The sequence below is a fragment of the Pundamilia nyererei genome, unplaced genomic scaffold (genome assembly GCF_000239375.1).
Source record: "Pundamilia nyererei isolate P.nyererei 1_Seehausen unplaced genomic scaffold, PunNye1.0 scaffold00102, whole genome shotgun sequence".
NCBI classification, from domain to species: Eukaryota; Metazoa; Chordata; class Actinopteri; order Cichliformes; family Cichlidae; genus Pundamilia; species Pundamilia nyererei.
This window is the reverse complement of record NW_005187503.1, coordinates 462,420-475,989: the sequence shown is the minus strand read 5'-3', so window position 1 is coordinate 475,989 and position 13,570 is coordinate 462,420. Positions and strand designations below refer to the sequence as shown.

The 13,570-nt window shown below is 39.4% G+C and overlaps 1 protein-coding gene across 1 annotated transcript; it reads right to left on the bottom strand.

Annotated features, from left to right (window-relative positions):
• Positions 1–4,939: 4,939 nt before the first annotated feature.
• Positions 4,940–8,095, bottom strand: LOC102197776 (1-phosphatidylinositol phosphodiesterase). The gene is made up of 4 exons (XM_005740611.1): positions 8,064–8,095; positions 7,346–7,429; positions 5,542–6,112; positions 4,940–5,410 (listed from the first exon to the last, which is right to left on the bottom strand). Exons 2-4 carry the CDS (start codon positions 7,411–7,413, stop codon positions 5,114–5,116), a joined length of 936 nt encoding a protein of 311 aa, XP_005740668.1. The 5' UTR covers positions 7,414–7,429; positions 8,064–8,095; the 3' UTR covers positions 4,940–5,113.
• Positions 8,096–13,570: the final 5,475 nt, after the last annotated feature.

Below are 13,570 nucleotides of genomic sequence, written 5' to 3'. Positions count from 1 at the left end.
TGCAAGTTTTAAGCTCAACTCTCTGAAAACTTCTGAACCTGTGAGGAAGTTTTTCCAGCCTAATGTAGTTTTTTATTATTATATATATATTTTTAAATGGGTTTTAGTTAAAACTATTTCTGTGATACATCCAGCTACATTAGAGGATTCAGTTGCAGGTTACCACTGCTGAATTGCACAATATGGAGAGAAAGAAAAAAAAAGCTTTTATTTTCAAGCAACACTGTTCGGTTAAGTCTTTGTGCACCATACTGAGATGCACTAAAAATGACTCACAGAAACATGGCAGAGCTGAAAATAAAAACACAAAATACCAGTACCACCAACATTTTGTTAGATGCTACTGCTGAGTCACTGACAGTTTTTTCTGGTGCAAACAGGAAGTTTCACACTCGTGGTGGCGGTGGCGTGTAAAAGGGATGTGATGTTTTAGCAGTTAATAGGTCTGACTTCATCAGCGTGTGGAAAACAAGGGCTTAAAAAAAAAAAAAAAAACCCCAAGGTGCTGCAACATAAAGCAAACACCTTAAACCTTTTGGTGTATGGTGCAATAAGCCACCTTTATTTATGGCATTTGGGAGAAGTCTGCAGAAAAACAAAAATCAAGTAGCCTTTTGGAAATGTGCTTTTTTTAAATACTCTTGTTTGCAGCTGCAGAGGAAAGCTTCAATAACCCTCACAGTGATAAAACAAAATCAATCCTCAGAAAGAGGATCAAAATCTCCATCACTGGCCAAAAGACAATTTCCTTAAATACCTGAGGACATAATCTGGGATTTAAATCACACATCACCAGCAGACTCACTTATTGCACCATAGAAACTGCCTCGGTTGGGTGTCAAGTGACGTCTAGCACACATAGTCCTGCAGCAGATCAGCATGCCGAAGCAACAACCGCAGAAGAAAATGAGACCCAGTGCGACCCACACCAGTGTAGTGACGACAAACGCAAACTGGTAGGTCACCTTGTGGCAGTACGGATCTTTTCCAGGTAAGTAGTTTGGAGGATAGACAGAATAAATCCAGCTGCTGCCTGTAAGGTGAAGACAGACAACACACAGGTCTTCAGTTCTAAGTGAAACCTTAACAATGTATTCACTTTAAAGGTCGCAGCTGCAACAGTTTGAACTACTTCACTGTGTTTTTAAAGGCTGTGGTTTGGTCAGATTTGATTGGCAAAGCCAAATAACCCACTGTCATCCATTTCTTGACCATGGAAGATACTATGTGCTGATTCGTTACACACAATTACGTCACCATTTTTTCCAGACTGATCAGTAAAAGTTGCAAAAACATTTTACACGATCCTTTAACTAAGCATCATGAAGCAAAATGTGAAAAAAAAAAAAAAGGGGGGGGAATTGTTGGATTGTTACTGATAGATGTGTTTGCAAGACACAGTGGTTTCTTATTTTCACCACAAATATAGATTCACTGAGCCTTGAAAACCACACATTGTGTGCGCTGGTCTCTGATATCTAATAAGGAAGGGTGTAAGTATTTGTGTGGCATTACTACCAGGTTGTGAATGCAGCATTTCCTAAATTTGTTTTTGTCTGCTCAATGCCAATAAGATTAAATACTTCCATTTCCAACATTAACAATTTTACTATAGATGCACTCATTGAACACATGACAAACAATGTGGTCATAAAAGGAAAGGACCTCAGTTTGTAAATGTCCCCTACACCATTACAAAGTCTTGATTAGTAGAAATCAAGGCTCGTGATGCCAGGCAATATTTATCCATTTGAGTTCTTGTTCTTAGCTGACATGAGTGGCATCTGGTGTGGTTTTCTGCTGTTGTAGGTTTGACATTCAAAGATGCTCTTCTGCATAACTTGGTTTTAACTAATAGTTATCCGAGTTACTGTTGCTTTCCTATAAGTTTGAAGCAGTCTGGTCATTCTCCCCTTACTTCTGGGATCCACGAGGTATTTTTTCAGAGAACAGCTGAGTGATTTCTCACAGCGTTCACCTTACTTCCTCATTCTGATGCTCAGTTTGATTTTCACCAGGATGTTTTAACCATGTCTACATTTCTGTGTGCACTGAGTTGCAGCCATATAATTGGCTGATTAGATATTTGTGATAACAAGCAGTTAAAAAGTTGTATCTAATCAACTGGCCAGTAAGTGCATGTGAGTTTTGTGTCTAATTTCATGCAAAATGAAGAGTTCAGAAAGTTTTTTTTCTCCCACCTGCTATGAACCAGGCAAAACTGAAGATGTGAAGAACTGTCATACAGGCTGTGGACAGGACGTGGATTGCTCCATCATCAAAGGCGCTGCTGGTGTAGGTCAGAGTTAGTGAGAGGATGCTGTTTGCCCCCAGCACTATCAGGTAAATGGGGATGTGGGGCTGTATGGTACAACTTGTCAGGTGTGTGGCCCCTGTGATGCAACAGAACAACCATATAAGATCATCATCAATCATAGGCGAAATGCTAAAGGTGCCGTTTTCACCAACTGGATAACTAAAGCTGTTAAACCTACCCAGTCCAATGGCTGCTATCATTACCATCCACCATATAATGTTCACCACCACTACAAAAACAAAAAGAGAAAGAGGGTAAAGGACTGGTTTAACAGTAAAACAGGTTAAATTATGAAAAAGTGAGACAAAAATGAGATGCAGAAACTAATCTAACCAATTCCTGTGACTTGTGAGGCAGTTTGAGGCCTTAGATCCATCTGTGGAGAGAGGTTAATATCTACAGTCACAGTTTTGTCACAGCCAAAACATGAAGAGGAAGCAGAAGCAGAGCTCTACGGTACCTGTCCAGTTGTGAGTGGAGCCTTTTTAAATCTTCAAGTATTCAGAAGAGGAGAACTACACGAGTTGCCGTTAGCTACTTCTTAGCAAAGTGCAGGATGTTAAGACATACACGTTCGAGCCTTTCAGCGACTGTTGCAACACTGTCTCACTAAGAGGAAATAATGATAAAAATCAGCCTCTGTTATCTGACACGGTTTATGTGCAGTTTAAGATTTCCTTAAGACAAAGTAGTTACATGAAATCCTTCCACTGATCTTGTAAACCATACTGTTTCATAGATAGATCAAAATGATTTACATTTTGAAGTGACATAATCGGTACATGTTAAATCATGAAGCAGCACAAGGGCTAGGTCATTGTAAGCCACAGGACAGCTTATGTGGTGCACACAGGAAAATCAGCTTTCCTGTTAGAACTATCAGCTTTTTCTCGCGTGCCAATAAATACCGACTGCCACTTTCAACTATCAAACAGTTTGTGTACAGAAGCTGAACATTAAAACTGTGCTTCAGAAAGCAACAAACATCATTAAGGACTCATCTCACCCTCACCTCCATTTCTTCAAACTTCTGCCTTCAAGCAAATGATACAGGACACTAAAAACACACAGCAACAGACTTTTAAATCGTTTTTTTTAACACAGAGGGCGTCACCACCCTGATGCTGCTTTAAAACCATATATTAGCACAGGGGTGGGCAACTCCAGGCCTCCAACACAGCTGATTTGAACCAACACAGCTGATTTAAATGGCTAAATTAGCTCCTCAACCTGTCCTGAAGTTCTCCAGAGGCCTGGTAACGAACTAATCATGTGATTCAGGTGTGTTGACCCAAGGTGAGATCTAAAAGCTGCAGGACACCGGCCCTCGAGGCCTGGAATTGCTCACCCCTGCGTTAGCATCTTGAATTACAGACTGTATGAGATTTACTTTATTGTTATTTATTTTCTTTCTTATTCATCTCTTATATTATTACTCTTACTTTTTAACTACAGGGAGAACCATTTTTTAAGCAGAAGTGCAACAAATTTTGTTGTATATCATTTTATAGAAGGACAAAATATTATAAAATAAAATATTTGCCAGACAAAGATTGTCTTTGAATAATACAAGGTATCTGTTGATTTATGTCTTTTTGCTCTGAGCTTTCAACAGAATATTGAATATTAGAAAAAGTTGATTAAAGTGAGTTTAATCTTTATGGCTCACTGGCTACTTGTTTTCAGTTTAGAGTTTTAAGCAGCATTTTAAAACCACTGGTGCTAAACTGGGGATTTGTTCTTATCCCTGAATTAAAGGTGAAGCCCAGCAATTTATTATTGCACTTTTATACAGGGGAAGTATTTCGAAAAAAACTGTTTAATTTTTTTTTAAACAAAGCCTTTTGAGGCTGTAGGGCCAAAGGATCAAATTCCAAATAAATCCAGGAGCCTACATTACCCATGATTCAATCCCTGCACCAAACGTTAAGCCTGAGATTGTGGGTGATAGAGAGTGCAGTTGGCAGTACTGCTCCTTACTTGCAGAGATGAGAATGGAGCAAATGAGAGTCCCGTAGGCTTCCTTGTTTCTACCTCCACCCAAGTGATGTAGTGCATTGATCTCCAGACACTTATTACAGAAGTATGTTTTATCTATGCTTTTCTACATGAAAACAAGAGTAGTAAACAAACATTGCTGCATAAAAATCAGTGGAGTTTGTTTAATGGAGCTTCAATTAAGAAATGTGGTTCAAGTTCTGCAAATTTGGACAGCTGGAATGGGTCTGAGATTCAAAGGTTAAGCTAGTTGTTCACTGCTTACAGTAAGCAGTAAGCCAGAGGAAGATGGAAGTACCACTAACAAAGCAATGCTGCCACCATGTGACTGGATGAAAACAGCTCCTGGTAATATGGTGTTGGTTAGAGGTCATAGAGGAGGCTGTTTCAAGCTTCTCTAAAGACCTCAATATCAGCTCAAGTGTTGGACTCATGTTAAACTCTGCGAGTTCAAGAACATTAATGTTACTCAGTTGGCTTGTTTAAGCTTTATTCCAATTTCCATATGACCTAACTGGTGATTTATGTTCACTGCAGTGTCCCCACAGCAGTTACAACACATGTCAGCAGTTTTCACAGCAGTTCATTACTGTCAAAAACTCAAACACTTGGCGCCACCTCTGATTTATTTTTGAGTTGCATTTATTTTATTCCCCAAATCTTTTGCAAATGAGACATTTCATCCCAGGCAAACTTTCCATCATAATTACTTTTGCCGAGCTCGGTCAGATATTAGCACCGAAACGTTTGATTAATTACTTTGTCAGTGAGGAAGTTAAGTGGCTAAGAATTGTGTTATTAGACCTGCTCTGTCTTAAAAGCCTCTTTTAATTGGAAGTCAATGATCATTTGAATAATAGGGGCAGCGGGAAAGTCCATGCATATGATTCCAAAGCGCTGGTTCAGGTCCGTCTTGGCCCTCAGGTACTTGTACAGCTGTGGGTTGATGAGCTGTGCGACGGCCCTGGGGTGCGCGAACACTCCGGCTCCACTGCTGTAGGTGAGAAAAATCTGGGCTTTGTTTCCTGAAGGTGCAGCCTCCAAGTGGTTGTAGACACTCTGCCATTTCTCCTGCACATGTGCCAGTGTGGGCACCTGGAGGGAACACCAAGTGTAATTTAAAATAGTGCAGAAACCAAGTAGGATCACATGGAACATAGGCAAGGTAATGAATATAAAACACTACTGACATCACAAGTAGTTTGAGTATAAAAATGTAGGCAGACCTTCCAGTCATCAGCTATGTCCATTGAATCATAACGCATCCCCAGATCTGGCCCATTGAAGTTCTGCAGGATGATGATCTTCCCTCGAGCCTCACTCATGGTTGGCACGAGTCGGCTGTGCCACAGCAGGTCCCAGTGAGAGTAGCGATTGATGTAGTCTACCACAGCACCATAGATGTCACCCGTCTCACTGAACTCCTCCTTTAGACGCATTAGCACTGTCTCAGTTGGATACTCCTGCAGGAAGTCAGTCACTCCCTCCAGGACGTCGCCAAAGTGCGCTCGCTGGTAGGACACCCCGTGATGAATGGTGAGGTTTCCGTTGACATGACGCACACGGATGTCTAGGAAGCGAACACCAGCACGGAGCTGGGAGGCCAGGCTCCAGGTCTGGCACTCTGCATACACACCACCATATAGGGCCATGGTGTTGTGTGTCCCAGGCATGGTGATCTCTGACAGCAGCCGATCATCAGGGATGCTGGCCATCCAGGCCGGGTTGAGGAACTCTGGGTTGGGTGTGTCATCATAGTCAGGCCTCTGGATTGCACCATTACTCGAACTAATGACTCTAAAACACAGACAGATAAAATAACTTATCTAGTACAGGGCTTTTCAAATTTTTGCTCTCAGGTGCAGAGACAGGAATCAATCCACCTGAGCCACAGTTGCCCCATGGGACAGTCCTTAGGCCTACACTACACCAGTATTTAAAATTATCCAGGTAACTTCAGGATTAATCCTGGGTTTTCAGTACTACACAGGAGGATGTGGTACATCGCCACTCCAGAATAAAGATTAAAATCCGAAGGTATGAAATCATCAACTACTGACCAGTGAAAGTGGAAAGTAGGGTGTTCTAAATCATTTTCAATAGCAACCAAAGTATTTGTGTATTGTAGGATTATAAAATCTTACAATAATACAGAGGAAAACCCCAACAATCAGATGACCATTTATCAGAAAGTACTTGGTTACAGTGGAAAGGAACAACTCCCTTTTGACAGGAAGAAATTCCCATTAGAACCAGGCTCAGGGAGGGGCAACCATCTGCCATGGCCATTCAGGGGTGAGGAGATGAAGACGAGACAAATGAAAACAGAATCGTAGATGAAACTTTATTCTTTCATTCCTGCAAATAATTTTACTTTTTTTTTTCTTGTTTTATATATGTGATTCTAAAACTTCATGGTCATGGAGGCCAGTGGCCTTCTTCTGGCCGCTCTCCCTTTCTGTACCTCTAACTCTCTGTCTTTCTCACCACCAGTTCTCATGAAGTTCCACTGGTTGGTTGTAGGACCTCAGAGAGGAGTGCCCAGCTGCAGTGGGGCGGCACAGCTGTCTCCCATCATCTAATCTTCACCACAGCATTTAGAACAGCTTTCCTTCTCAACTGTTACCACGTTTGTCAATTTTTGTCAGTGGTAATGCTCTTGTTAGATTTTAAACTCAGTTCTTGTGTCAGTCTTCATTTTCAATTGTTCATGCTGTCTCTTCTTTGTCCTTGATGTGCAATTCCTGCTACTATTTAAATATACTGCTGTATTAATAAATCTTTTAACTGCTTCTATTTTCCAAGGATGTCTTTGGCTTAAACATGACAGAACCTTTGAAATATTGACTCTCTTCCAGTTTTACTGAGAGAAGCACTTAAACTTACTTACTTTTTCTTTTGATTTATTGTGTGTGCTTGATGTTCTGAACTGTTGGTGCAATAAGAAATAAAAGTTGCACTGAACTGGACTAAAACCTAAAATGGAAATATATTTGTTGTGGGTAAGTAGCTCCTCTTTGATTTACTCACCCCAGCAGGACCAGCTCGATTAACAACTTGTGCATTTTCACTGAATCTTGTCTCATATTGTTCCTCATTTCTGATTTTCCAGTCCTGGAAACAGATTAAAATTTAAGAGCATGAAAAATACCAAGATCCAGTTTAATGTAATGATAGAATTGACCCATTTAAAAAAAGAAGAAAAAAAAGAAAAGAGGTGCAACAAAAACTTAAAGAAAAAGCTTACAAAATCTTGCATGTAAACAATGACGTGTTTGGAGCAGTCATCCAAATATACACGCTGACTTATTAAAAATGTGCTCATTAAAATAAGGCAAGCTCTTTTTTTCCACAAAAAAATTCACTGAAAAATAAATGTATTTAAAATATTGTCTGTGATAAACTCCTCATTACAAGTGCTGACTTAAATCCATTGTCTGAAGGACAAGGTTTTTTTTTTATGGTCAATTATGTATTGTTGGATGACAAACATGTAAAACAACAACAGAGAAAACAGAAGCTGAAGAGCTGTTCCCATCATGAAAACACGCCAATCTAAAAAGCAGTAAAACTGTAACAGTGGAACAGTAGCAACTGATTCTGAACCAGCTCGAGGTCGACCTCTGCTGAACCCCGTGGCCCATTTCAATGGCAGGCTTAAAGCTTTCTAATCCCAAAGCTGAACCAAACATCCACAGCTACTGTGTCAAACCTGCTGATGTGCCTCGCTGTTTGCTTCTGTTCTTACCTGAAACGAGCTGGGGAGCCGTCCTCGGTCCAGTCCAGTCCAGAAACGTCCTGGGAGTGTCGAACAGGGAGAGCGGGGAGTTGAGGTGTCAGAGGCAAAATTTGGTGATTTGGGAGATTACTGTGGGAACTAATACAGAGGAGGAGTTGAGGGTTGGGAGTGCAGTACTGTGCATGTGTGAGGGTGGGTGGGAGCGTCAGTGCGAGGGTTAGCTGTCCCTGAATATACATAATGAAAATAATGCCAAAGAAGTAGATGAAAAATCCAATTTTATATGTGTTTTTATATATTTTAAAACTTTAATTTTTGTCTGAATTATGTTTTAAAATAGAGAATAAAAACACAGAAATTATCATGTTTCTTTGGTACAAGTCAGTTGTATGCAGTCATGTTACAGCTGAGTGATTTCTCACAGCGTTTATCAGTCTTCATAAGTTAATATAAGCCCAGTGTTAATATTGGAATGAAAATTTCAGGAGAACTTAAATGGATTGAATGGAAAATGCTAACAAGGAAAGATCTACACAAACTGCATCGAAGGCTGTGAGGTGGGCTTTAATTCAGTTGAGGAAGCCTAATAATGGTCACTTCCAGTTCTTATTAAGAAGAGAAGGCACATCGTACCCTCGGATAAAATGCTTTTAATTGTCAAACTTTAAAGGAGACCTGTTATGCAACGTCCTTATTTTCTGTCAAATATATGCTGTTACAGTGGCAGATGCTAATGCCAGACATGGTCAAAATAATGACCACTGTGAGCCAAGAGACTGCTACAAACACTCCGGTTCAACATTTTATTTTATTTTTAATTATCATGGTTCTGCATGATGTCACTTAGGGGGATAACTCTAATGAGGACATCACATCCACACATTTTTGGCTGTCAGGCTATAGGAGCTGTCCAAACCTTCTGTTTAAAAGAAACAGCCAATAGAAAGAAAGTAGGCTTAAAGAGGGAGGAGCCCAAACATTTTTTGGTTTCATGCAGTGGATGGACTTAAGGGCCACACACAGGGCCAGTATAACATAATTTATTCTGAGAATTTCAAGAATTACCACTATATAGTGTTGAAAGTTAGGCTATTAGGGTCTCTTTAGACACAACAGATGAATTTTTACTCAAATATATTTTTAACTCAATCTTAGATGTATCTGGTAGTGTGTAAACATGTGGAAAAATGCAGATGTTTGCTCAGTTTGTCTCATATCACAGTCAAACATTGCACAACAGCCTAGTCCTTGTCTTGTTTAATCATGTTTGCTTAGCTGTCTCTACATGTCACCAATCCAGAGTGTGTAAAACAGAAATTCCTTCAGTTTTGAATAAATATTTGACGCCAGGTGAATTTGAGCGAAACATAACAAATTCACCTGGCACAGACTGGTAAATATACTCAAGATTTAGATCAAATATAACTATAGGAGGAGCTGCTTATCCAGCATACACTGAATGTAGTCCAGGAAAGCATCAACAGCTCTGTAAGTGAAAGAAAGGGTGGAGAATTATTAATAAATGCAACCACGAGAAGAAGATCAGAAGAACATGCAAAAATGAAAGGTGCATTACAATATTGTCGCTTTTGAAGTCTGTCCAGTTGTAAAGATTAAAGAACCCACAATCTCTCAAATAGCTGACATGTGCTTTTTGGAAACTAGTTTTTACTGGAAATAACGTTATTCATAGACAACCTTACTCAGAATAGCCATATTTACTCACTGACAAATTTAGTCTAGGTTAATAAGTGATGGATGATACCTTAAAATGGAGAAAAAAAATCTGTAATATAAAGGAACAACAAGTATCTTAAATGTCTTTTAATTTAAGCAGAACTTCCCCCTGTAACTTTTACACCATATTTAAATGATGAATTAATGTCTATGCTGCTTTTTACTCAAATAGTCAGCGGAGGTGGAGTGTTTAATGTTCAGTGTTTATAAGATTTTATCACTGTCAGTGTTATGTGCTGTTTTTATTAGATACTGTAAGAGTATTTACATAATCCTTGGCTGTCCTGATAGTTTCCTTGTGAAAACAAGCAGAAAATATCAAATGGAGCCAAAAACTGCAGTTGGTGTAATGGCCACTCAATGGCTCCAAATGCAAGCTAATGGTCAGTGCCATTCAAGTCAGCTGTTCGTGTTTATGGACAAATACAAAAAGTGGTTTGGGTCTATAGCTAGTATGCTTGTTTATAACTTTCAGTATAACTTGTATATTATTTGCCCTTGCTGAAAATATCTGGCTTTGACCCTCCTGTTTTTATCAAACTTCAAGCCACCTTTCAAGTCTCTCTTTTTTTTGTCTCCTCCTGGAAAAAAATATCTACACCCCATTAAAGTCCTTCCTGTATGAACAAAGCAATTCTGGAAGTGTTCCAGTCTGAGTTTAAAACTCACCGCAGCACCAAAGCCACTCTTGTAAAGCTTTTTAATAATATTCTTTTAGCAACTGATTCTGGTGAATGTGTGCAAGTTGTGCTTTTGGACTTAACAGCTGCCTTTGACACAATGTACTGTGAAATCCTCATCTCCAGGCTGGAGCAGTGGGTGGGCATTACCGGCTCAGCTCTGTAATTGTTTAGGGACTAACTCTATGACAGAAGTTTGTGTCAGCATTGATGGTTTTACCTCTACCTCTGCTGTCCTCCCCTGGGGGGGGGGGGGGGGGACCACAAGGCTGCATTCTTGGGCTGCTCCTTTTCTCTTTGCACCTGCTGTCACTTTGCACTATTTTCTGGAAACACAATATTTCCTTACATTGTTATGCAGACAACTGTCAAGTTTATTTTCCACTTACGCACACTGGTGCATACTCTGTCCACTCTCTGCCTTATCAACATCAGGAGATGGTTGTGTCCTTTAGAGTCTAGAGAAGTTGCAGGTACTACTGGGTCTAAACTTTAGACACTCCCTGTATGGATTTTTGCTCTCTGGCCCCATATGAGAAATCCATTATCAGTAATTATTAAAATCCTTTTATTTGTCTTGAAGTCTTTTAATGGTTGTGCCCCATTTTGTCTGTGTGAGCTGCTGCACCCATATATCCCACCTCATTGTCTCAGGTCAGCAGAACAGATGCTTTTGCTTGTTTCAAAGACGCAACTCAAACTCAGAAGGGACAGAGCTTTGAAGTTGTGGCTCAAAAATTGTGGGTTCACTTGTTGGTTTGCAATCTGGTTTAAAAACACACTTTTATTCCCTGGCCTTTGACCCAGTGTGAGATGTTGACTGTGATCTTAAGTTACTTTGTATGTACTCCTAGTGGTATTACCTGATAAGATAGCAGTCCACCTGTGGCTCCAAAACAAGCTAAAAAGGCCGATTCCAGGTTTTGGACAGAAGTCTACATCCCAGTGGGTGACTTTATGTTGACTTCAAGGATGTTTCAAATAAAGTCTAAGGTGGAAATGCTTTTTTAATCATATATTATTATGGGGGGGGTTTTTTTAGCCTTTTTTTTTTTTTAAAGAAGCCCAGTCTATCTGTGATGGGACAGCTGATTATCTTCAGGGCAATAATTCATCCTTCATATGACCACCTGTGCCAAAGTTATTTTCAAGGTTTAGGTATTCCTATGTAAACTTAAACATGAAATAAAGTACTTCATACAGAATATGTGTAACACATATGCTGTGACCGTGTGAATAAACTTGTGTTGTCTTAGGAAAGTTAACCAAAGACTTCAGGGTGTGTCCAGAGGAAGTTTCAGGTGAATGCGAACAGAGACAGAAAATCCTGAAAGTTTAATGTTAAAATTAAATAAATGGTAATATTGTCTCTGACTAACCATCAAGTAAAACTTTATACAGAACAAGACATCACAAAAGTCTTCAATATAAAAAAGTAAAAATAAAAGACATGCTTGGACTTGTTTGTTGAGCTCCTGACTGTTGTATCTGTTAGAGTTGATGCTTTTGAGATTGTCATTTGTGCTAAGATATATATAACCACTGCTTGTGTGTGTGTGCTGATAAAATGTTTCTCCTTCTATGATGGAAGAAGCAGCTTTGTTGCTGTAATTTTTCCTTACACATTTAGAAACCACACGGTTCTGTTCATCTGCGGTGCAGGACTGCTCACTTCTGCTTTTTACACACCTTAGTTCGTTGAAAGGTCGCATCCTGTATGGGGTGACTGGAGAGGTTGATAAGAAGTTATGCCTTGTATGGTATGACGAGGGGCCACACACACACACGCACTCTAGTGTCAGTGTTTTATTTTGTATACCAAAGAAAAAAAAAAGAATAATTTACGAGTGGATCTTTGTAGCTAATAGCAGAGAAGTCTGCCCACTGCCTCTGGTTGTGTAGGGCTCTTGGCCTTTGGCTGCAGGCACTTCATCTGGACCTATCTTTTCCCTCATCTCACCGTGAGATGCGTAGCCTTGGGTCTTTGTACTCTTGGGACCTACAGACGGTCTATTAAAAATAAAGTTTTCTATAAGGGCAGATGTCCAAATTCAAAAGGTGGTTAATATTTAATGACAGCATGATGACCTCAGGAATCCTCTGGATACTTGAGACTTTGATCCAATGACTCTGATTATCAGAATGGCTTCTCTTACACGATCTGTACATATCTGACACTATTTTTTTAACATTATCTTCTTCATTATGAATGAAATCAGTTTCATCACGCTCTTAAATCTGCCAGGCCTGTTGCTGTCATTGGCTGTTTTTCCCAGCAGACATCGTACCAGGAAAATCAGGCTTTGCAAGGCAAGTTTTGAAACTGAACCTAGACCAGCCTCTTGTTTAAGGCAGACATTTTCCTTATTTGTTTATGTTGGTAAAACTCAAGATCCTTCTGTATGTGTGTCACCTTGTTCCTAAAAGCGCACTCAGTCTGTGTAGACTTTTTAGGATAATTAGAGGGTCACTTTACCCAAGTTGTAAAAAATTATATTTTCTCTTCCCTTTGGGGTTGTATCTGAATTTCCAGTGTAAAAAGTCAACCAAATCAAAAATATGAAGAGACCTTTGTAAATAAGAGAGGAGGCGAAAGCTTAGACTCAATTCTGGTGGTCAAAAAGTAACACTTTGTTTGACTTCCTCCATTTGACTTCCTCGTGAACAGATGTAATTTTAAATAAACATAAAACTCTTAGGTTTAAATAACATTTCCTCTTGCTAAACTCTTCGTGCGCCAATATTTATTTATTTATTTTTATATTTTTGTGTCTCAAATGTCGAGAAATGCTAAAAAGAAAACATACCAAAAAAATAAAAGTGTGTCCGTAAGTTTTATGTGACTAGTATGAAAAATATTCAAATGAAAGCTGCTGTCAGCAGGCAGTGATACTGTATCTTGAAATGTTCTTTTTCACTAGTAAACAAAGCCATTTCCAGAAACACAGGTTTTCTTTTGTTATTCGTCTCAACTCACATCCTGAAAAATGAATGAACGAATAAATGCAAAGACAATGAATAAATATTTCTTTCATGACGATACTGATACTAACACACATAAGCAGCAAAGACAATAGGGAGACATTTGTTTCTGCTCAT

What these genes read in the sequence shown, in the direction of transcription:
- LOC102197776 (XM_005740611.1), bottom strand. Translation starts at nt 7,413, where the DNA reads ATGAGGAACAATATGAGACAAGATTCAGTGAAAATGCACAAGTTGTTA. An exon ending in ATCGAGCTGGTCCTGCTGGG is followed by an intron (nt 6,113 to 7,345) that starts GTGAGTAAATCA and finishes TCTGTGTTTTAG; the next exon opens with AGTCATTAGTTCGAGTAATG. An exon ending in ACATAGCTGATGACTGGAAG is followed by an intron (nt 5,411 to 5,541) that starts GTCTGCCTACAT and finishes TGTTCCCTCCAG; the next exon opens with GTGCCCACACTGGCACATGT.